Here is a 24,393-nt window from a genome sequence, read left to right as displayed (position 1 = left end):
AAAAATAGGAGTTAGAGAAAGGACAACAAAAAATAAATGGAAAGAGAATCGTGATATAAACGCGAGATAAATAAATGTATAAGAAAAATTCATACAACATTGATTGTGTGATAGAAATTAATAATATCTGTCAATTTTTTGTAAATTATAACCACGTTACTCAATTATGAACTTATCTCTATAAAAATGAAAAATACTTTGGTCAAAAAAGTTTCGTGGAGAAGAAAAAGTTCCAGGTTAAAGCAGGAGAGGAAAAGGGACGCTGAAAAGGAGATAGGGAGGACGGGATAGACAGAGAGGGATTATCATTCGGATTTTTTTGCTAAAGAAGACCTCGCCTGGATTCCCGGAACAAGCGCGATATCGAGAAACATGCGAAATGTAAAATTACACAACGAAAGATTCGCGTATATAATAATCGAGAGAATGGGGGAGAGAAAGAGACGTGGAGCTGATGAGAAAGAGCAACACAGATGATGGAAGGGTGGCAGAGGGGAAAGGGGAAAGTATCCCTACTTTCGCCTCTCCCTCTCCTTCCCTCCCACCCGCGGGAGAGCTCGCGCGGGACCAGGGGTAGTGGCGAGATACGGGGTGAGATCAATACGGGGTCGCTAGGCAACGAGCCTCCGGCGATCTCGGTCCGGGTAGACAGGGTGCCGCCAACCAAGCCGCCCCATCTCCCCCCTTCCCTCCCCCCCCCTCTTCTCCCTACACCACCCACCCTTCGCGAGAAAGCGCCACATCCCACATAATAAATACCGGCAACTGTGCAACACGGGGCGCGGGGGTAAGCACGAGGAGAAGCACCCGCGAAAATGCTGTTCATGACGACGACAACGACGACGACGATGCCAAGGCAAAAGGAGATCAATGAGAGTTCGACGAGAGAATTCCTGACGGGCTTAATTAACGGAAAAGCGATGGATCTCTTCGAATCTTAAAGCTGTAATGTCATTTCGTAAAAAAATTATACATACTCTCGTATAAATATGTATTTTAAAATACATTCTACATCCTACGTACTGATATTATTTATTAAAAGAATTAATGGAATTGATGCTATTCGTGGATTATTTATTTTTGTGCGCATGAAATTTTGTACGAAAATATGTGCAACCTTTATATAAATTTTATTAGAGATTATAAATGCGCGCGCGCTCTTATATTTGTTAAAAATAAATAAAAATATTAATTTGCTAATTTAAATTTTTCATTGTATGTGCGTTACAATAATTATTTTTATTTATTAAAAAAAGGAAATTTCTTCCTTTCTATATGTGTATATCGTGTGACACTAATGCAAGTGTTATATACCATGATATAAATTTTACGATTATCAAAAGCTTAAGAAAATTAAAGGATAAATTTATATGTTTTTCTTAATCATACAAGTATAAGAAATTTAATGCTGAAAGAAAATTATTATGTCTTAAATTTATCAAAGCAAATATTTATCCCTAAAGATAATATCAAATTTAACGTTAAGATTAATTAAAGAGAAAGATTAATTATTAGCGCTATTTTTTTAAGACAAAAGAGTTTATTAAAGTTTTTGATCTTTTGATAATCTTCTCGATGCAAGTAATAAATAGGATCAATCCGACAATTGGCACAGCAAGGCGGTACCTCGTAGAATCCAGTGTTCCGGCGGATGCGATGTCGGCAACCAGATCGCGATGACGAAATTGGTAGAATGACCGGTGGTTGACAGAACACCTCTACGCTCGGTGGTCTTATAAACGGGACACGTGTATGTGTCTTCATCCTGTATTTGATCCTTCGTTGCTGGCATTAGCCAAATCTGAAAAAAAGAGAAGTCGTTTTTGAGAGTAAAATTTAAAGCTTTGCTCAATTAAAAATTTAGGCAGCTATGTAGATACGGAATTTGTGCTGCATTATAAGAAAAATATTTTTAATAACTAATAAAAATGCAATTTAAAGCGATAACAATTTATATCTCTAAAATGTATAAAAATGTAAATTAGCTAAAAATAATAAAAGTTAAGAAAAATAAAAGAATAATGATAAACAGAGAAGCAAATAATAAGATTTTTAATTCCCAATTTTTAAATATTAATAATATTTGGCCTGCAATTTTTATTTCTTTAAAATAATTTAAATTAATTTCGAAAATCTAAGGTATTAAATTTCAAACAAAATTATATAATAAAATTTTTCTATTTTTTCAATTGTATATAAAAATAAATCTAATTCTCAAAATTTTCAGTTTTTAATATTTTTTTTAATTTTGTCTACTCCCTATTTATTAAAAATTTTTAATTATATTTTAAAATGATTCAAAGTTTTCTAGAATGTTTTTCGTAAAAAAACAACATTATCTTGTCCGCAAATTATTTGAAAAGCATCATAAAAGAATTGAATTTTGCATAGATTCACTTACATATGGCATAACATCGTAAAGTATTTTCGGCAAAGATTCATCAAGCTTCATAGTTGTCATATTGAAACGAGCACCATCGAGAAATAATCCGTAAATGTACACCCCATCATCTGGTGGTTTTTTGAAAACGGTCTCTTTCAAAGGAAAAAAATTATAAATCAGTAGATCAATGGGTATGGAATACTTTCTTGCGTAATTCTGACGGGCGCCGGTAAGGAACGCTTGTGTGAAGTAGAAACCAGAAATCCAAAAAGTTGTTGGAGGACCTTCCTCATACCAAGTCTGAAATAACACAATTCATTAATTTAACTATAATGTTGTTAAAATATAATATTTTAACTGTTCAAGAGAGCCTTGTAATATAAAGAAATATGTCACTTTAAGCGTGTCTAATTATTGAAAATAATCGATTAAATAATTATTAAAAAATTTTGAAATAAGTAAATATATATATAATAAAAAATATGTATCACCCTATCTCATATTATCATTATATATACATAAATATCTCTCATCGCAAATTTTAATAAATAAGAAAAATCTTAAAGCCATTGTTCCCTCAATTAAAGCTAACGTGATTTGAAAAAATGATTTTAAATAAATTTTTACGTAACAAAATAGAAAAACAAAATAAAAAATCTATAACATATACAATTCACAGTATTTTCTTTTAAATTCACCTGCAGAAAGTGTAGCCTTTTCAGAAAATCATATACATAGCTTCCGAGCGGTTTCAGAGAAGGATAAGAGTTCATCATCCACATCTTGGGTATCCTGCCGATAATAATGGACATGTAAACTTCCTCTAGATCGAAATCCATAATTATAAGTCCTAAAAATAAGAAACTGTAAAATATCTGCAAAAAAACTTAAAGATATTATCAGTTTTTACCTTTGATCCCTTTTTGGATGTTTATAAGACTGCTCCTGATAGTCTGTAGAAGTTTATTGAATCTACCCATCTCTTGAACCAACACGGTGTTCATACTTTGCTCATATAACGTAGGATATTTTTCGAGAGCAGCCACCAGGTTATAGTCTGACGGCAACCTCGATAGAACGTCGGACGCGACGCCGTGAACAATCTCGTCCGGCGTTTTCTCAACATCTGTTTTCGCCTGACCGGTGTCCTGACGAGAAACAGAGGATTTTCTTGACACAAAAATGACTCGCAAACTTTTGATGAGATCTCTGGGAACCGCACTTATTTAATTTTATTTAGAAATCTTGATAATTATTACAAGTGGACTTTAATAAATTTAAATTGAAGAATAAACTCGATTGAAAATTTTATAATTTTATATGATAAATGTTGCTGTTAAAGATTTTCTTTGTATTCATTTTATATAATTAGTTAAATTTGAACTATCATTTAAGAATCATAATGTAATATTTTCTTTGCAGAAAATAAATTTTTTATAAAACCGGATTTTTTCTCGATTAAGTTTATCGTAATGTTGCACTTTTAAAAATTTTCATAATAATAAACAAGAATAATTTTATTTTATTTTTTGATTTTTTACTTAATTGCATTCAAATTAAACGATACCTTTATTTCAGTCAATTCATCGGATATACACATAATTTCTTAAATAAACGCATTATTTACTCTGATTCATTTTTCATTCTATACAAAGATGAAAAAGCAATAAGAATTTTCATTATTCCATCGTACATATATTTAAGATAAGAAATTAATTATATAAATAAAGATAAGTATCTTATTATAGGAAAAGGAAATAAAATCTAAATTTTAATCAAAATAGGAATTATCAAAATTACTTATGGAGAAAACTATAATATATATCTTAATTAATATAGTTAATTAATATAAAAGTCTTAATGTGTGTACTCTTTTGACGTACCTGAGTAGCCAAAATAGAGGACATCATCAGATAAGTCTCCTGTTGATCTTTGATGATATCGGCGTTCTCGTGCATACCGAAGACGCTGGGCGCGGTAGTCATTGGCAATTCTCTCACGTACTTCAGGAATTGACTATACTCAGTGACTGCCGGTACGTAATAAAGGCCGCTGGGATCGAACAGATATTCCCGGTCGGTCACAAGCACGTCCTCGCAGTAGTATTGCATCAAGATCGTGTTCAAGGTCCGTCGGTCCCACTCGTCGGTCACACGACCGCCGTAATTACACTCACCTTAGAAAAAAGATAATTAATTTTTTAAGCTCGATTCTAAATATAATTAAATTGAATGGCATCTTTTTTTTCTTAATTTTCTTAATCTTAATTTTGATTATTTGATGTGTAAATTTAATAAAGATATTTTGATAGAATTTCTGCTAAAATTTTTATTTAATACACAGTTTTATAAAAATTTATATTAAATTAAAATCTGATAAATCTTTTTCATATATAATTTCAGAGATTGAATCGATCCTTTCTAACCGGTCTTAAATTAAAATTTTGTATTCTCTATTAAATCTTTTTCAAAAAAATAAATGCGCGCAATTTTTAATAAAGACAAAAAAGAAATAAATAAGAGGTTACGTGTAAAAAAAAATAAGAAATATTATTTAAATACCTGTTAAGTACTTTAATGCGGTGAACTGCACATCGTCGTATTGATCGAGCAAAATCTTGAGCTGCAGAACGCTTATACGCAAATCCGTCTCGTTGAATTCATATTGATTGTTCCAACCGATCGGCCCGAATTTTCGCCGTTCCTGCACGATGGCGTGAAAGAAGCAAAGCGAGAAAAGCAGCCGTTTGAAGATTTCCCGTTGCTTTGACGTATCGAAAAATTCGGGATCGCAAATCGGGTCCTATCGCAATATTTAATCTCTCTCTTAGCTTTAATCTCTCGTGTAATTCCCTTCGTGGAGATGAAGAAAATTGTCCCTACCTGATGGTAAGATCGCAAAATATTCGCGCGTAATCCTTTGGGAGGCTCGTTCGTCATTTTTACGCCGTTCTGAAGGACACTGATCGGAAAATGTGCGACCGGGTAACTCGTCAACCACAGTCGAAAGTCGGGATGCACGGTTTCCCTCGTGAAGCTCTCGCATATCTGAATAATTTATGATAAAATAAAAATAATTAAAAAAGAAGAAAGAAAGATCTAGTAGAAAATTAAAAAATATCTTTTTGTTAAAAATTTCTAAAATATTTACTGTGTATAAATTTATAAATTTTTAATTTAATAAAGTTTTATCTCCCTCTTAAATTTTTATTTAAAATACATTTTTATAAAAACTTAAATTAAATTAATTTAAATTAAAATCTGATAAATTTTTTTCCACATACATAATTTCAAATTTGGAATTGGATCTATTCTTTATAATCAATCATAAATTAAAATTTTGTATTTTCTATTAAATCTTTTTCACTTATATAATAAATTTATATATAATAGATTTATATGATTGAAAAGTTACTCTTTCCAAGATGGGCATAAAGGTCTTAGTAACGTGGCAGTTTTGCAGCACCACCCAGGTGCCGTTTTTCACGCCTTCGTCGATGAGACCCTCGGCGATGACCTCTTGCCCTTGGCCCAGCGACAATGAGAAGAGTCTGGTGGCACCGAATCCCTGATCGTCGGCGAACTTTAACAGAATCGCCATGGGATCCGCGCCGGGAGTCAAAACGAATATTAACGGGATGCAAGAGTGCGAGTCAGCGAAAGAGGCCGCCAGATCGAAAGGCGGCGGCACGATGTATTCATGTCCTAATTGCTCTGTCGAAAAAATTCAAACAAATAAATTAGCAACGAATCGATTTTAATCTAACGCCTTTTTTTCAATTAAATCTCTAAGATTGATATATTGAATTTTCTCAAATATTAAAGAGAAAGAAGATGAGGATAAAAGCAGAGAGCGCGCGTTATATATAATTAAATTTAAATTTAAATCATTTTATTTGTAAATTTTTGAGTAGCTGCTATTTTTTTGTCTCTTCTTTTTGAGCTACTTTACCTTCAACAAATAATTGCACCGCGGATATGACTTTATCAGGTCGAATGCAACGAAGCACCAACATTTTTTCGAATTTAGTCAGTTTATCCCAAGGAGCAGGAAAGGCTGCCATATGAGGCTCCTTGTCATCAAACACCTTTTTCCACTCGTCGGTACTCTTTGTATATGAATCTTTTATTCCCTAAACGATAAAATACAAAAGAAAAAATGGATGTCAGATTTTGTTAATTAAAATGTTTCTTACATTTTAACAAATTATCTCTAATTAAATTTCACCAAAAATTCTAACAAATAATTGATAAATAATTAATAAAAATACTAATCTCCAATATTTCTATCAAATTTTGTTTTTGACAAATTAACTTTTATTTTAATTAATTTTTATTAGATATTTAATAAAAAGAGATTTTTGCTCTAATGTTTTTAATATTACTTTATCTCATGCGAAAGAATTTACCGCGAATCCTGACACATCGTCCAATCGACACAGTTCATCCCAGGACCTCGCAGGTAACCAGTCGGTAGGATTAACAAAAGGATTCTCGAGACCGATGCCACCGGTCAGCAGGAACATCCATTGGCCCATCGAGAGCTGGCCTTGCTTTTCCATCAAATTTACAGATAGCAAGAGCGAAAAGAGCAGCTTGTCTTTCTCGAAGAGCGAGCGACATATGTTGACATATAGGGAATAGGTGAAACATCTGGTAAGGTCCTTCAGACGTTGCTTTATGTTCTCCACCTGTGGTGTATTGTCGATCGTGTTCTTGAAGAGATTGACGAACCAGACGAGAGAGTACTGATACATCGGATCGATGTTCGTTAACATAACTGCAAAAAGATTTTGCAACAAGTTATATTTTTAGTAATAAATTTATTTTTAATATTAAAAATAAATACTTTGCAAAATTTTTACGAAACTTTGGAATAGAAGAAAATTTAATCTAAATTTTTTAAAATGAGAAAAAATCTATTATTTTAAAAGAAAAAAATTTTTATTATACTTTATATATGTATATATATTATACATATATTTTAAATATATATTTTTAAATTAAATAGCTAAAAGCCGTGCTAATTTGAGGAAGAAAAAGAGATTAATATTATTTTTATATTATATACTATCATAAAATACGATCGAATTAAATCGAGCGTGTAGAATCTTGCTGCAAACTTATTTTTATTTTTATTTTTGCTCACCAGTCGTGAAGAAGAGAACGGTACTGTAGACTGCAATTGGCGTGTACTGCAATCTCGCCGCGTCAATGGACTTCTCGGTTATCTCGGCAGCAGTTTGTTTAGACTCAATCTCGTTGGCTAGATTCTTCGACGAACTCAACACGCTGATTGCCGTTTCATCCTCGAGGATATTCTCCTTGGCCGCGGATAGTACCTGCAGAATCTTATTTTCTATCTCCTTTAACATCCTGCAAAAAAAACAGTGCGAAATGTGTCGCCGATCGAAGGAATGTTAATTTTAAATTACAGAACAACAAAATTCTTTATAAAATTAACATTATCTCTTTCTATTATATGTCAATATAAATATATTTGTAACATTCTAAATATATTTAATAATCGCGTTTAATAGAATAATTTTGCGATTGCAAAGTTTATTCTTTTATACAAAATAAAGCATAGAAAAATATTTTATTTATTTTTTATTAATATATACTTTTATATAATCGTTATATACTTTTTATTAGCCGCTCCTTGAATTATCAGCTGATTCTTCTCGGCTTCCAGTTCGGGTCTTTCTTTTGCAACAACTATGCCTAGAAGTTGATCGTCCAAGCCGAGCGGAGTGATCATAAAGTTCAACAGGGTTACCTTCACCACTATTTCCGGTAAGTAATGCGGATTTCGTAATTTTGTAGTGATGTATAATCTATGCAGATTTTAACAAATTTTTACATAAATGCAAAATTTCCAAGAAATTAACCAGAAAGTTAATACAGAATAAAGAATAAATAATAAAAAATGTTTAAATGTAAAAAATAAATGTAAATTTATTCTTACTTTTTAAATATTTTTTTTATAACTTTAATGAATTATTAGACATTAAAAAATAAACAAAATATAATTGACATAAGTTACGAATCTCATTTACGATATATCCAATATATGATTTCAAGAAAGGGCAAAAATAAAATTAAATCCATTGATAAACTTGCCGAAATCTATCGGAATACTCAATGATGCTGTCGCCGAGCCTGATGCACAACGCTCCGCCGGATCTAAAGGTCTGCTTCATCAGCAATGGTTCCAGAGCCGCGTCCAATTCCTCTTCTATGTTCTCCAATAACACAGGCTGTCCGAATTGTACGGCGTTCTCCATGATTCTCATGTAACCCGGCTGCGTGAGTCTCACGACGAGCAAATTGGACGCCTTCTCCATATTCTTCACCCATTTATTCGCTTGGCTCTGCGGATCGATCATCAGCGGCCAGCGACGCGAATTCGTGACGATTATGGCGTTGTCGATCGAGAACAGATCGTTCGGTAGGCCAAATATAATCCAGGCGCGGATTTGCACCGGATCGCCCAACACCTGCGTCAGTTGAAAGTCCTGCGTACAGACGACATTCAAATCGGTGCAAAACTTCACCCAGTTCTCTATCTGTCGTTGCCGATACTGCAGCGTGAAGACACCGAGGTAAGCCACTATCCCGGAACCGATCAGAATATCGCCCGTTAGTTTGTTATAGCGTTCTCCGAGCGATCTGGAAAAAATATCGGATTATTTAAAGTATTATTAATAAAAAATATTAATTTTATATCTATTTAGAATTTTTTTTCACAAAACTTTTAGTAAATTTAATTTAATTAAATTGAAAACTGATCTCTTCAATATTAAACAAAAATTTATTAATCACAAAAAATAAATATTATTTCGATTTAATGTCTATATTTAAAAATAAAAAATGATGATTAAATCGTTTTAAGATATATGCAAAAAAAATGGCTCGAATAATTTAAAATTCTTACACGGCGGTATCGGACCATCTGGCGCACTCGCCACCGAGACCCCCGATGAGCTCCTCGGCCCTCCTCAGCTTTTCCTCGCATTCTTTCACTTCATCGGTCATCGCTTGATATTCGGCTTTTCGTTGCGCCAATAGAGTCTCCAGCCTAGCTAATCGATTTCGCACTTCCTGCAGCTGATTCCTCTTCAGCGTTAGCTGCTCCATCGCCATGGAATAGTCGGCCTCGGCTACGGCAAGTGCCTGTTTCTTCGGCGCTACTACCTTGGCGACCTTGTCGTACTCCGAAAGCGCGAATACCCAGCGACAAAGACCCTCGCAAGCGGTCGACACGTGCCTGACTCGTTCCGGATCGAAGTTGGGATTCGTCAAGATCGTCGTGCGAATCTTCGTCATAATTCGCTCCGGGATGTTGTCCTTATCAAAATTTAGTAGCGACTCCAGAAACCGTATATCGCCCAGAATGCGAAGCGACGCTTTCCAGTAGTCATCGTACGGTCCTTCCGGACCTTGTATTCTTTGTGGTTTGACGTCCTGCGATTTTTAAGCGAATTTTTATGTGAGAAAAAATTGCAAAATTTAAAATTGAATTTTGAATCAAGCTTTGACAGATAAATTTGTATATATCATTATTATTATATATTATTATTATATATTAGAATAGATATATATTTATATATTTTATTACCGCAGATTTTAATTATATTTTTAATTAGAGATATTATATAATAATATCTTTTTCTTTTTTTTTTTATATATGTTATATTTATACAAAAATTAAATATTGAATGATTGAAGAAAATAAAGTTTTGCAATAAATAATTTTTTCATTTTTCTAGAAAAAGATATATATTTTTTATTTACTCTATAATTATTTAATTTACCTTCAATATGCAAATTGCTTCCATGACCAATCGCACGCCGGCCGGTGGTCGCTTCATGGACTTGACGATGTGGATGTCATGCGGTGTCAGAGTATTTAGAGCTTCATTTGCCGCATCCAGGATCGGCATCACCTCCTGCAGATCTGCATCGCATTCGGCACGAATCGCTTGGGCCGCCGTGGCAACGACCTGTTATGAAATTGCACATAAATTATGTAATTAATCATTTTCTCAAAATATAGAATAAAATATAATTAAATAATTATTTTAATATTAATTGCAGGTTAAAAAATCACATTCTGAATATGAGATACACTGAATTTAAAATTAAAAAATTAATTATTATAATAATTATAATATCATTAATTAATAATTATATAAAATTAATCTTAATAAGTATAAAATAAATTAATTTATTAAATAAAATTATTTATTAAATAAAATTATTACATAAAATTTATAATAATCATAAAATAATTATAAAATCAATAAAATATAAATCAATAAAATAACAATGAAAGGAATAAAATAATTAAAATTAAAAATTAATTATAATACCCGGGATACTGCAAATTGTAAGATATTGTGTATTAATATGAGATCTGCTCTCACCATAGCAGCCTCCTCGTCCTTTTGAACAACTTGTTCTATCGCGCTAGCCTCCTCGTTCTGTTTCTGTACATCCAGGAACATAGCTTCCACGTCCTTGGCAGCCACTAACAGCTTCGGCCGCAGAGCCACCAGCATCTGTTGCATCTTAGTGACCTCTTTGCGCGTGCCGTCTAGTCTGTCAAGACCGCCCTCGTATCGCTTCTTACCTTCTAATATCTCTTTCCTCTTCCGGTTTAGCAGGTCCTTGAACGTGTTGATGAGTTCGAGATAAGACGTCGGTGTGACATAATTGTAACGATTCACTTGGCTCAGGTAGTCCCTGGTCAAGTCTTGCGTAGACATATGGAAGTATTGACACATCTCGATGCAAGCGTAACGCTCGTCCAGCGGCATGTCGAGCTTGCCGAGGAATTTCGTCGCGACCGCCAGCAGAGCGTCTTTCGGCCATGGTTGCAGCCAATCAATAGTGCAGCAGTTCACCAGGGCGGGAAACTTGCGGACTCTCGTGCGAAAACTATCGCCGATCGGCGACATCGTCACCACCACGTGCAGGTTTTCGCGCACCGTCTGCACGAAGAAGTTGAAGAGCGCCAGCGGACTGCCGTCCGTCTGCACGGCCCTAAACGCGCATTTTTAGTACCAAAAAAGTATTTGACAGTTTGATGTAAAAAATATTTTAATAAGCTAATTATTTTGCAAAAAGCAGCACGACTGTGTAATTATTAATTATTCAAATAATATTATTTTTCTAAATTTAATGAATATGCAAATTGCATTTATATCCAAGAGACGCACTAATAATTACTGCCATATATATTTAATTAGAAATTTAAATTCTTCGATCAACGAAATATTTTATATCTCGCGAGAGAAATAATATACCTCTCTCTTTGCCGATCAATGATGCGCATTTTCTCGCAAATTTCGGACTTTTCATCGGACGCGAAGAGATTGGGCACTTCACCGGAATTAAGCAGATTGCTGATATCTTCTAAAAAGCTCTCCTCCTTAATCTGCGTGTCCATGAAGAGGAAGACCGAGTGCAGCTCGCTCGTGGCGCTCTTGCGCAAAATATCCTTCAGGTCCTCGTGCCATTCAAACATACCGTACGTTTGAGATATTTGCACTTGAAAGAGCTCATAGTCAGATATATGAGTCGCCAGCTTTGTCAGGGATTGTCGACCGGAACCGCCTATGCCGACCAAAAGTACATGACTACGCGGCTGCATCATCACCCGACAGATCTTTGACAGATGTTCTATCGCGAATCTAAAAATTAAATTATTTATTAAATTATTTATGTATTACATCTTTATTTATTGAAATCGATCTCTCCTGACTGAGCTGTCGAACAAATTAAAATCCGTTATTATAAGAAATTACAAATTAATATATAATCACTACGTCTTACATTTTAAATTATCTTCAATGCTTAATAGAATTTTCAGTCATATTAATAATTCTGGAAATTCTTGAAAAATCTTAAATTAAGTCTCTCTCTCTCTCTCTCTCTTATTTTTTTTATGATACTGTTTGATTTCGTAGATTCTTATTATGATTCCATACCTGAAGAGCACCAAGTCCATGGGAGTTCTCGAGACTTCGTTATATTCGGCGAGATATTCTTCCACCGCTTCAGCGAGCGCATTCCAATCAGTGATTTCCATATATATCTTCTGATCTGCGATCGGATCGTGAAAATCGCAGTAAACGAGATTGCGCAGATGAACTTCCGTCACTTTCGCGCGAGGCGTACTCACTAAATCGTAGAACAAGGCATCCATATTTTCATCCATGTACAATTTCATGGTCTCCCGAATTTGTTCCACCAGCCATTTACTATCGGTCTCGTCGACCAAACGATCTCCGTAGACTCGTAACACCTCGTGTACCCACAAACGTTTTAAGAAGACCTTAAAAATTGATTAGATAAATGAAATAATATGTTAATTTAATTCTGCATAAAATATAAATAAATAATGTGTAAAAAATAATGTAAATATTTAAAAAAAGTATAATCGAAACTCTCTTTCTCTCAAGGAGAAAGATATAAGTATGAAAATGTAGATGAATGTAAATCAAATTATGATCTTATATTTTTCTCTTGAGATAAAAAAACGAATTAAAAAAAGAAAAGTATTCTTGTATGATAAAATATTTATCCTCCAATATTTTATCTCGCACCACGTTGGTGATGACATTGGGGTCGGAGAGCAGCACGCCTTGGATAACGCGCGAGAAATCACGCAGATTAAACATATAATGCGACTTGGCGGGGGTCGGTAGAAGGTTCTGCCTGGTCTCCTTGTATATGTCGAGGGTACCGTAAACTATGTAATCCACGCACTGCTCGAAGAATTCCGGGAAATCGCGTGTAACGAAGTACCAGGAGGTGATCGTGCCGAAAATGGTAATCAGGACATTGTCATCGAACTCGGGAATAGCCAGGGTGACAAAATGCCGTTTAAATCTCGGCGTGACGTCACGTCCGCCCGCGGGCGGACCCATCGCGCATATTAGCTGAATATCCACGAGATTGATGGGCACTATCTCCTTGCGATCATACCAGGTCCAATGGTCCAGCCATTGTCGTAAGAGCTCGATGGGCGGCTGGGCCCCGTATTCCTCCCTTTGCGGCATCGATACGTCATCCACGAAGACCACCCAATACTGACCCGGGGGCGCACCGTACAAACCTTATCACGAAAAAAATATTTAATCATAAGATGATGATAACTAAGATTATAATAATAATAATAATAAATTAATTTCAAACCGATCGGCACAAACCTTTCCTCCTCCGGGTCAGCTTGCTCATAATGATATCCTGCGTCTGATTGGCTGTCGTCTGTGCGGAAAATATCACGAAGAGCGGCAAGAAGAGTTCAGGGTTGTTCTTCTTCAGCAGAAATTCCATGATGTAGACGGATTTTCCAGTGCCGGTCGGGCCGACCAGAAGAATCGGCTTGTGATGACGAACGAGATAATAGAAGAGATGAAAGTAACGGACTGTCTCCACCGTTGAAACGATAATCTGATTAACCGGCATGTCCTTGGGAATCGGCGGGACGTCCTGCAGATCTACCAGCCAAGATTGCCACCTACCCTCATCCTCCTTGATGTATTTGTAATCAAAGACTGAGCCGTAGGTCGGTAAAGGCACTATGTAAGGTTCCTTTGGATTGCCAATTTCCGGCGATATGCCGAAGCGTTGCCGCACTTCCTCCGGGAATTCGCGGTCCATTAAAGCCCTGAAAAGATCGTTGAACCACTCGCGATAGTTGATCATCAACGTCACTCCTATCGTCCAGATGCACGAGAAGAAGAAGATGCCCTGTCAAATTATTTATCTTAAAAATGTCTTCCGACAAAATAATATATAATTTTTTTAAATAATTAAAATAAATTGAATAAGGATATAAATAATAATATAATTAATTATTATTTAATTAAATACTCCATTAATTTTTTAATTAAGACAATCTTTATATATTATAATTATGATTAAATAAAGATTAATTAGATAAATTTAAATCAATAAAAATGAACACAAATTATATTTTTTTTTATAAATATAGGATTCTTGGCCAATTTAAAATCGATTTAAAGTAAAATCAAGAAAGATTTATATAATTAAAAAGACATCCAATATATAATTTTAGGAGAAATCATATAATTTAGATTTACCTCCACTTGCGCTCTCATCGCGTCCAATTTCATGTCCAAACCAATGTCCAAAAGCATGTTCACATATTTTGAATCATAAAAATCATCGAGGAAACATTCATACAAATGCATAAGTGAACTTGTTAAATTGGCATCCGGCATTGTTATCATTTCCTGTGGGCAAAAGAGAACCTCTTAATTTCTTATAAGAATTTCTTAACTTCCAGCAGAACCAAGATAAGTTTTTTTGAAAAGTTTAATTCGTGCTCGAATTTTATATATTCTTTTTCATAATAAATATTTTGCTCCTTTATACTTAAAAATTGTTAAGGCACTAATGCATTTAGAGAAATTTAAATACTTAAAATATTGAAAAAAAAAAGTTTTAACGACACTTACTCTCGCGCCGCAACGGTGGATCAGATGCAACAGAGGCGGACAAAATCGTAGATACATATCTTTCAAATGGCTTTTAATATCCTCAGTGAATGATGGCGGTAATGTGTTAAGCCACGAGATCAAAAGTGGTGTCCAGCCCATACTCACCGGCTCCATATAGATCATGCCGCATCGAGAAACAGTGGCAGGCGATGCAACCTGACAAAGAGTGTTAATAATACATTTAAAAAAAATTTATATTATAAAAAATAATGTTTGATTATTATGTTTTATAATTTGTATTATAATTTAATTAAATTAATAAATTTAATTTGTTTTATAATTAACTTAAATTAATAATTTAATTTAATTAATAAATTTAATTTGTTTTATAATTTTATTTAATTAATTATTTTAATTTATAATTTAATTAAATTGGTAATTATATATATATATATATATATATATATATATATATATATATACAAATCAAATTTCACACAAATAATTATTTCTTCCGCGGAGAAACTTATTTGATAAATTATGATCATTATGGAACCTCCAAATCCATAGGTTCGAAGATCAGGTTTGTCGTGGGTGCGAGATGTATGATTTCTCCGGAAGTGAGACAGAGTTTCTTATTGTCATCCAGCACGGTATTCATGCTCTCGACCCAGATAGCGTCCACCGGTCCGTCAAATATCAGCCACTTTCTGTTGAGATTAATGGAAGTAGCAAAGGCGCGATAGGACACCGCCAGGACACCGTCGGTCCAGTCGTGCGAGACGGGATCGAATTGTCCATACAGCTGGCCCATCGTAATAGCTTTGGGATTGATAACGGTGATCTCCACGGCATGTTCGTCCATCAACCCCCTTTCCTCCATAAGACTGAGACAGTTGGCCAGCATCCGATAGGCCGAGGTCTTGCCTCCGAACGGAAATCCGACAATCATAAAGCCGTGGCGCACGATCATCATTTCGTAAATCTGGTGGATCTTCTCGAGGAAGTAATCCGTGCATTGCAGATTTGCCGCAATACAGGCTTCACGCGTGCACATGTCTATGTGCGTGTAATCTGGCGTTGGTAACACGACACCCGGAAATAGGTCCGAGGCGATTCCTGGTATCACAAAAAATTAATTTTGTATTAAAGATATAAAATTCATTATTAAATATTTTATTTTTTTAATGTAAAATAAAAAATTTAAAACATATTTATTAATTATTAATTTTTACATTTTTAAATAAATTATTAAAAAGTAAATTTCATATTTTTTTATAGAAAGTAATAATTATATATATATATATATATATATATATATATATATATATATATATATTATTGCAAATATGTACAAAAAAAGACAAACGGCTCAAATCAAATATTATATTATATATATAATGTACGCGTTAAATTGAAAAATTTTTTTTACCTTCAAAGAGTGGCAAATCGTGGATCAAAAATTTGGGCAGATTAACATCCAGGATACTTCTTAGCATTAAGATATCCTCGGATTCTTCAGGATAGCGAAGTTTTAAATTGCCAGCAGCGATCAGCACAGACTTAACAGCCCTCATACCGTAATCATAGTGAGGCTGACTGCTGAGCTGCTCCGAGCAGAGTTTGTAAGCGGTAACGATCTTCACGGCCAAGGGTCGGCCGTTATAAAAGCCGTAAGAATATAAAGTGTTCTCCGCGATAAGGGCATAATCGGGCACCATCATGGCAACGGGCCGGAAGAGAGCCTTGAGATTGTCGGGTAACTCGGTTCTGCCAGCGTAGCCGGGATTCATGGTGATGAAGATGGCGCAGGTATGGTCGAGGAAGATCTCGGTACCTTCGAAGACCATCTTCTCGGCGCCGGCGTTGATGGCGCATTGGATCGTGAGGATCTGCTGCGCCACGACCGACAGGACCTCCAGATCGATACGATTAAATTCGTCAAAACAGGACCAGGCGCCGCACGAGGCGAGACCCTTAAAGAACTTTCCCAATGCGATGTAGTCGAGACCCTCGGAGCAGTTGAAGACCACACACTGCTTCGCCACCGCCTTTGCCAGATCCTTCGTGGTCTCAGTTTTACCGGTACCAGCCGGTCCCTCTGGAGCCCCGCCGAGATGAAGGCTCAGGGCGCCGAAGAGGGTGCGATAGCATCGATCCGTCAAGGGGGTGATCACCAGACGAGATGTGTTGCCGAGGTATTCACAGCCATAACGTATGTATGAATTAATCATGTACGCCCACATGCTATCTTCCTAGAAAATTAAAGAGGAACATATTTTATAAAAAACCCTGATTCAATATTTTTTATTTAATTAATATTATTAAGTGTTTATACCAGCCAGTAGTATCTAAGTACACATAGCCACTTGAAGTCGGTATTTTTGATCACTTGTTCTTCGTACAGTTCTTTGAGAACATCCTTGCTGTGAACATCCAGAGTAACCAGAGCCTCTAAAGAAAATTAGCATAATATTAATCCATAATATTAACGTATATTTTTTAACAATATTTCTCAATTTTTTAGAAAATTTGCGATACCTAATGTAACGCGATTTTGCTTGGAGAGAGTGCCTCTGATCAGCAGGATGATATCGTTCAGCTGCTCCTGGCACTGGTCCAAGTATCTTTTCAAGCCAGTCACTCCTTCCATCATAGCCTCCTCGACTTGTTGCGTCCAATATGTTTGACCCACACAAAGGACAGTCTGACCGGGCCATTCAAGGACCCAGGTCGTCCTTTTCTTCGTATGATACGCCAGGATCGCTTGGTGCACCATATAACAAACACTTTTCCTCATTTCCGTCTCTAGTTCGATCAGCCATTTCTCAACCTGTCCCCTGGCAGCGGAGGTGGATATTATTATCAGGATCGCAACCTCCTCACCTTCCGCGGATCGCATTGCCAGTATCTCGAGCTCCTCGTTGAACTTTAATCGAGCTATACCCTCGAAACATTTCTTCAGATGTGGCTGCACCCTGAAAAATAACAAAATAATATATAATAACATTTATATATATATATATATATATATATATATATATATATATATATACATATATTGTCAAAATCTTTACAGTTATATATTAAAATCAATATTTTATTTAAATTAGAATTGCATTGTATTTAGAAAAATTAAAAAGTAAGAAACACTCTTATTTTCTCTACCATTATTAAATATTATTATACTAATAATATTATACTACTATTAAAATTAAAATAGTAATTAGAATTAAAAAATTAGAATAGAAATTTAAAAAGAAATAAAACAAGTATAAGATATTATTTTATTTTATATGAAATTTAAATTATTATATATTATAGATATTTATAAAGAGAGAAATTAAAAAACTGTTTGTTAATTTTATAATTGTTATGTTTACTATTTGTTGATAATCATAAATAAATTACCGCGTGGGATCCTTCGTCTCGGAAAGAATTTCCAACAGCTCGTCGTTGGAGAGGAAGAAAAATCTTGGGAAGAATAGTCTCTTCTTCTCCAAGTATTCATTCAATCCTTTCTGAATAAGCTCTAGTAGTGCGAAACCTTTCTTCAGCCGCTCCAGCATCTTGTCGATCTGAACAACGACGAGAACTCGAGGATCGCTGTAGACAGTCTTCATGATGTCCCGCCATATCTTATCGACCTGTACGAATTTTCTTCCCTCTTCCGGCATCTGTTGTTGAATGTCCGGCGAAGTGAAAATTGGTTCCAGGTACATCCACGTGCCCTGTACTTTTAACCATTGATTCAGAATGTCTTCCAGCAGATGTAACGTTCTATCCCATTTCCTGCAATCAAATATTAAATTCTTTATTATAAATTACAAATTCTGTTATTTTTCTTTTTTTATATATCGCTCACATTGTAATATTACACTTACAAATTAAATATAAAAATTAATTAACTAATAATAATTTATAATAATTAAAAACAGGAAGTGAATTAATGCCAATTAAAATTACTAATTCTAAATAAATGTTACAATATATAAATAAAAAATCAAATTATTAGAAAATAAAATAGAATAAGTTAAATAAGACATAATATTTTCGTCAATGCAATATCGTTGACATGAGAAATTTTTTAAATTAAACTTGCAATATTCTTGTCTCGAAGGGCTTGATGTATGGCGAATTCTTGATAATGACAGTCTTCGTGATATGCTCGTCGAGCAGGAGTTGTATCTCGTCGACGCCGGCGATAACGTAGGTGCCGGTGTCCTTGTAAAGATTTACTGTGAATGCCAGATCGATCCACTCCCGTTGCATCTTGTCCATGCCTATCTCCAGAGTGTTCTCCTTCGTGGCAGCTTCGGAGATGATCTCGAACTGATCGATATAAACGTCCAGCTCCATCGCCAGAATCTTGCCCAGGGTCAGATCCGCATCGAACTTGATGGGAATGCCTATAATCTCCGAAACTTGTTCCCAGTGCCGCGACTTCATTCCTGGATTGCCGAGGGTCATCACAATCGGCATTCGATCCTTGAAATCATCGATCCTCTCGCGAATCGTGACCGCCAAATCCCGCACGTCCTGTTCGTATAATGACTTCTCCAGCTTGTAAATTACCCTAGAACATGAGTCTAATTTTATCATCAAAACTCAAAAAAAAAATAATAACATTTTGCAATAATTATATTTTATCTTCTACTTTGTTATAATGTATATATATATATATATAATCTTTAATTATAATTTTTATCATATAATATAATTTATCCTGTCTTTCTCTTTCTTCTTTCTTTTTGTAATGTTATTACATTATTCAAAATAATTTTTTTTTTAAATTATTAACCTATAATAATTTGCCACATCGTTGTCGATTTCTTCAGGATTATAGGTGCCAATCATGCTGTTCATCCACTTATCATATTTGTCCAGAAACTCGCAGATGGTATCAAAAAGCTTCTTGCATGGTTGTAGACGGTCAGCGATTTGTTTTCGCAGAGGATATTGCGTGAACGCCCAGCCAAAGACGGCTTCTTCGTCGTTGAACTTGGCGATCTTGTCCATCGCCATGATCAGCCGATCTTCCAATTGCTGCGCCCTATATTGATATCGGTGTACCTCCTCGATGTCGCTCCAATATTGCACCTCTTCCACTTGTTTTGCGTATAAGTTCAATTCCTCCTCGAATTTTTGATATCTAACTGTAAAAAAAAATATTTATTTTTATAGTAAATATTTATTATAAAGTAATAGTACAGATACGATAGCATTATAATATCTTACAACATTTAGCATAAATAAAACATAAATAAAACAAACGTCAAATAAAACAAACGTTAAATAAAAATTTAAAAAATTTAATTTTGTGAGCTTTGCATATATATAAATTTAATTTATCAAAATTCAAGCATTATATTTTTCCGTGATTAATATCGTTAAGAAAAGAATTAAATTATTTTTAATAAAAATAATTTTACTAATTATATATTTCTTAAAATAAACAAAAAATAATAAAATAGTTGAGTATCAACCTTTCAAGGCATTTTGGAATTCCAGCGTCTTCTTCTCTATGATTACCCGGTTATCCTCCAAGATCTGGGGCATCTTGTGATACCATTGAAAGGCCATACTGTTATTTTTTATTTCACTTTGCGAGAATAGCCGGTAATCTGACAGAAACAAGATATGCTCCATCACGTTCAGCAGCTTGAGCTCCAGTTTTTTTACAGTGACGTCTCTGGTAATTTGGATGAACTTGATGAGTTCCATCAAAGCCGCAGTATTGGGAGGTGGGGTCAGAGCTCGTTTAGAGATAGCTTCATATTCCTCTATGACACTAGATACAGATGCAATCTAAATTGTTTCAATTTTCTCTTGGAAAGATAGCAAAATATATAATCGTTGTGAGATATAGATATATTAATCAATCTTTAAATAATTTTTGTAAACTGCACTAATTTATAAATGAACAATAAATTATAACAAAAACGTATGAAAAATAAAAGAGACAAAAGTAAACTAAAATTTTTAATATTTAAATATTTACCTCTTTGTCGTATCTTGATATTTATCGACAAGATACTGAATTAAAAGTTCTTTCAAATGTTCAATGTTCTCTACGATAGTCTTGATAAAAGGAGCGCGGGACACCTCGAAGAATCCCGCGAAGATGGTTTTTTCGATTTTGATCGGAATTTCTCTGGCGAGATCGTGATAATTCTTAATTTTTATCTTGTATTCCTTCAGTTTCTTCGTCTCATCTTGCAAAAAAGCTTCCACCCGATTAAATTCTTCATTGTTGAAAAGATACGCGTATCTGTAAAAAAAAGAGAAAACAGGAATTATGTTTTTGAGCTTTATCGCAATCATTTGTGGCAATAAAATCGATAAGCACTTTTCCAATTCTGCTATCTTTTGCTCCGGGATCACTTTTTCGCAATCGATCAGCTGATTTATTTGTCTCTTGAACTGCTCGACGATGTACTCCGATATTTGCGGCTGTAAACGCATAACTGTTTATAATAAAAGTTTAAACGACAATCACACTTTATGAATTTGCAAATTATCATATATGAAAGCTTGCATCGTAATTTTATATATATAAATAATTATAATAATTATTTTATAACATATATGGATAAATAATATATTTTATATTCTATAATTTTTATATTTTGCGATCAAAAATTTTAAAATGAGGAATAATTCCTCACTCGGCTCTTTTCCCCTATATTTAATAATATGAAACCTTGAGAAATTCTTGAGGTCCCGTCCAGTCGAGATAGAGTTGCGTCTCCAATCTTTCAAAATTCCTCACGGCGTTGCAAATCGAATCAAGAATATTGCATAACAATTCCTTAAATTTATCGAAGAACGGTTCGAAGACGAGCTCATTCGAAACGATGGCAATGTTCACCTTAAAACTACAAGCCACAGGCTGTAAAAAACAATATAAAAATCAGAATGCATTCCCGGAGCGTTAATCTTGAAGACTTTGCAGAAAATTTGAAGTAAAAAAAAATAAAAATAAAAATTTTTCAAAAAATATTTAGTTTCTTAAATAACGCTTGTTTATCTGCAAAAATATCAAGCTAAAAATAAATATATATAAAAATGTCTATAAATTTTAAGAAAAATCATTTTCCTACACATAATATTATAATACTTTTTATTTTTAGAAGAAATACTTATTACATTATAAAAATCCCACAAGATTTCAAAAAAATATCCTCCATAAAAAAAATAAAATCTAATATCTTCCCAAAGCATTATCAAAACATTTTTATTTTATAGAATGAAAATCATTTTTATATTTATAATCAATTTTTAATAATAAAGAACTTATTATTATTTTGACATCCTTAATTATTTGCTATAGCATCCGGGCGTTCCACGCACGGTGAAGTTCAAAGGGAGATGAGCGAACTTTGAGAAACATAAGCAGAAATGGATGGAAATTGTGTCCTATAACGGAGTGTTCCAATATGCGGGCGACAGGATAAACGAAGGAAGGAAGCACAGATGTGCCGCTTTTCTCATCAGGCAATGATTTCGCATCGATCGATCGCGATAGATATGTATATATTCACCTTGCCGTCTATGACATAATTAATGAAATCCCGCAGAGAGAGCTTGCAAGCATTTAAAAGATGTGACTCCATCAACTTGCCGGCGCAATCGAAGAATCGTTTGAATTGCTTGCGACGTAACAGGCTAGGCACCAGTTTCTTCCTATTGTTCTGCAAAGGAATAGGATTGAGATAAAGGAAAGAATCAGCTGAAAAAATCTATTTCTCATTCTCGATGTATCTCACCTTTAAAAGAGAATTTAATTTATGGCTTGTAATAATTTGTCCAATGAAAGATCAAATGTTTTCTTTGATATTTTTTAACACTTTTAACGCCATCAAATTAAATTAATAATTCAAATTAGATAAATAATTATTTAAATAAATAAGAAGAATAAATAATTGCCTAATTTATAGCACACAAAAAAAAATAAGAATCGCGGAGAAAATAATTAATTCTTTAATTTCTTTTAATTATTCTTTTCAGTATAGAATAATATTTTATATTATTATTAAAGTTACCACGAGAAAGATCTCTTGAATTTCACTGTACCAGTCCTCCTGCAAAATCTTCCTATTGGCAACGATCTGATGTGTAATTAAGGTATCAAAATTCACTAAATCCCAGCTTTCTTTGTGGGCGTAGATATACTCAAAATTGATCAATCGGAATTTGCTGAAAAATGTAATATCTTTCACTGAAATGGAAATAGGATAGCAACAGCTCGCGCAACACCGAATTGCATGCATAATTCAATACCTGTAATCGCGAAACCAGTAATCCAGAGTGCTTCGCATGCACGGATTTATTAAATACAAATCGTTGTGTAAAATTTCGCGACAGTATTCTATGTGTTTCCAAAAATCCGGCGGAACAAGTCGCTGATCTTCCTTGATCTCATCAAACTGTAATTTTAATTGCAAAGATTAACAATAAAATTTTTATAATACCTACAATCGACATACAATGTTATCAAATTAATAAAACAATTAATATAATACTTTGTCGTTAAAATTGCTTAAATTAAATTCTGAAAATTAAAAGATTTTGTGAAAATTTTATATAAAATAAAAAATTCTTCATACAAAGAGCTTAATATTTTATAATATAGTTACTGTTTTACTTTTCTTAAGCAAAATATAATATTATTGATAAAATATTAAATTTATTATATTTTTTAGTTATCTTTATAATTTTTACAACGCTAGCTATCAAATTCTTTATTTTTAATACAATTCTCGATTTTTGCAAAGTGACCAACCTCTGAAGGATATTCTTCGTCAGGATCAGTGAGTGCAAATTTGACGATGGCCTTTTTGATATTCTTTGTAAAGTCTTCCTTGATTTCGGCCATTATCTTATTGGTAAAATCGGGAAGTTGATCGCGCAAGTTGCTGGAAACCAGGTCGAGTATCGCATCGATGAAGACCTGTTCGATGTGCGCCGTATGAATCGTATCAACTCCGTTGCAAATGTAATAATAATATCTATTGACGTCCCTATCATCGCTCAGATCTATGTCCATTGCCGGCAACTCTGGTTTCTCTATCAAACCTACCACATATCTAATAAAGCAGATTTGTTTAAAGTGTCGAATTCTTTTCTAGAAAAAAATTTACTATTCCCTTTTTTGTAAATGCATTGTTCCTTTATAATTTGATTAAGTTACTATTTATCATAAAATAATACAAGTGAATAAAATACTTACAAATTTATTGAAGTGATAATTTTATAGTGGAAATAATTATAATTAGTAATTAAATTTTTTTTTTATAGTGGAAATAATTATAATTAGTAATTAAAATAAATATTTATGTAATGTGAAACATTTTAATTGTTATTTAAATATTTATTTTAATTATTAACTCTAATTATATAGAAATAAAACATTTTATAAGATCATTTCAAAATATAAAATTATAAGAATATACATTTCTTCTTTTTTTGTACCTGCGAAAATTCTCTTTCTGGAGGCGTTTTGCGGTGTAAGAAATTTCGCGGAATTTTTGCA

The 24,393-nt window shown here is 33.8% G+C and overlaps 1 protein-coding gene across 1 annotated transcript; it reads right to left on the bottom strand.

Annotated features, from left to right (window-relative positions):
* Window positions 1–1,254: 1,254 nt before the first annotated feature.
* LOC126856841 (dynein axonemal heavy chain 7-like) lies at window positions 1,255–24,393 on the bottom strand. The gene is made up of 38 exons (XM_050605740.1): window positions 24,333–24,393; window positions 23,644–23,947; window positions 23,142–23,287; window positions 22,904–23,057; window positions 22,403–22,552; window positions 21,562–21,750; window positions 21,208–21,311; window positions 20,860–21,129; window positions 20,345–20,649; window positions 19,660–20,014; window positions 18,961–19,434; window positions 18,270–18,650; window positions 17,400–17,836; window positions 17,197–17,312; window positions 16,291–17,113; window positions 15,415–15,977; window positions 14,877–15,074; window positions 14,499–14,651; window positions 13,602–14,145; window positions 12,996–13,507; window positions 12,378–12,724; window positions 11,694–12,080; window positions 10,812–11,430; window positions 10,200–10,388; window positions 9,320–9,849; window positions 8,506–9,054; window positions 8,028–8,219; window positions 7,532–7,758; window positions 6,792–7,162; window positions 6,335–6,515; window positions 5,798–6,096; window positions 5,266–5,430; window positions 4,945–5,185; window positions 4,267–4,559; window positions 3,294–3,531; window positions 3,082–3,233; window positions 2,402–2,683; window positions 1,255–1,801 (listed from the first exon to the last, which is right to left on the bottom strand). Exons 2-38 carry the CDS (start codon window positions 23,905–23,907, stop codon window positions 1,595–1,597), a joined length of 11,607 nt encoding a protein of 3,868 aa, XP_050461697.1. The 5' UTR covers window positions 23,908–23,947; window positions 24,333–24,393; the 3' UTR covers window positions 1,255–1,594.

The sequence above is a fragment of the Cataglyphis hispanica genome, chromosome 19 (genome assembly GCF_021464435.1).
Source record: "Cataglyphis hispanica isolate Lineage 1 chromosome 19, ULB_Chis1_1.0, whole genome shotgun sequence".
Classification (NCBI taxonomy): Eukaryota; Metazoa; Arthropoda; class Insecta; order Hymenoptera; family Formicidae; genus Cataglyphis; species Cataglyphis hispanica.
The sequence above is the reverse complement of the archived record's forward strand: the minus strand, read 5'-3'. Positions and strand labels throughout refer to the sequence as shown.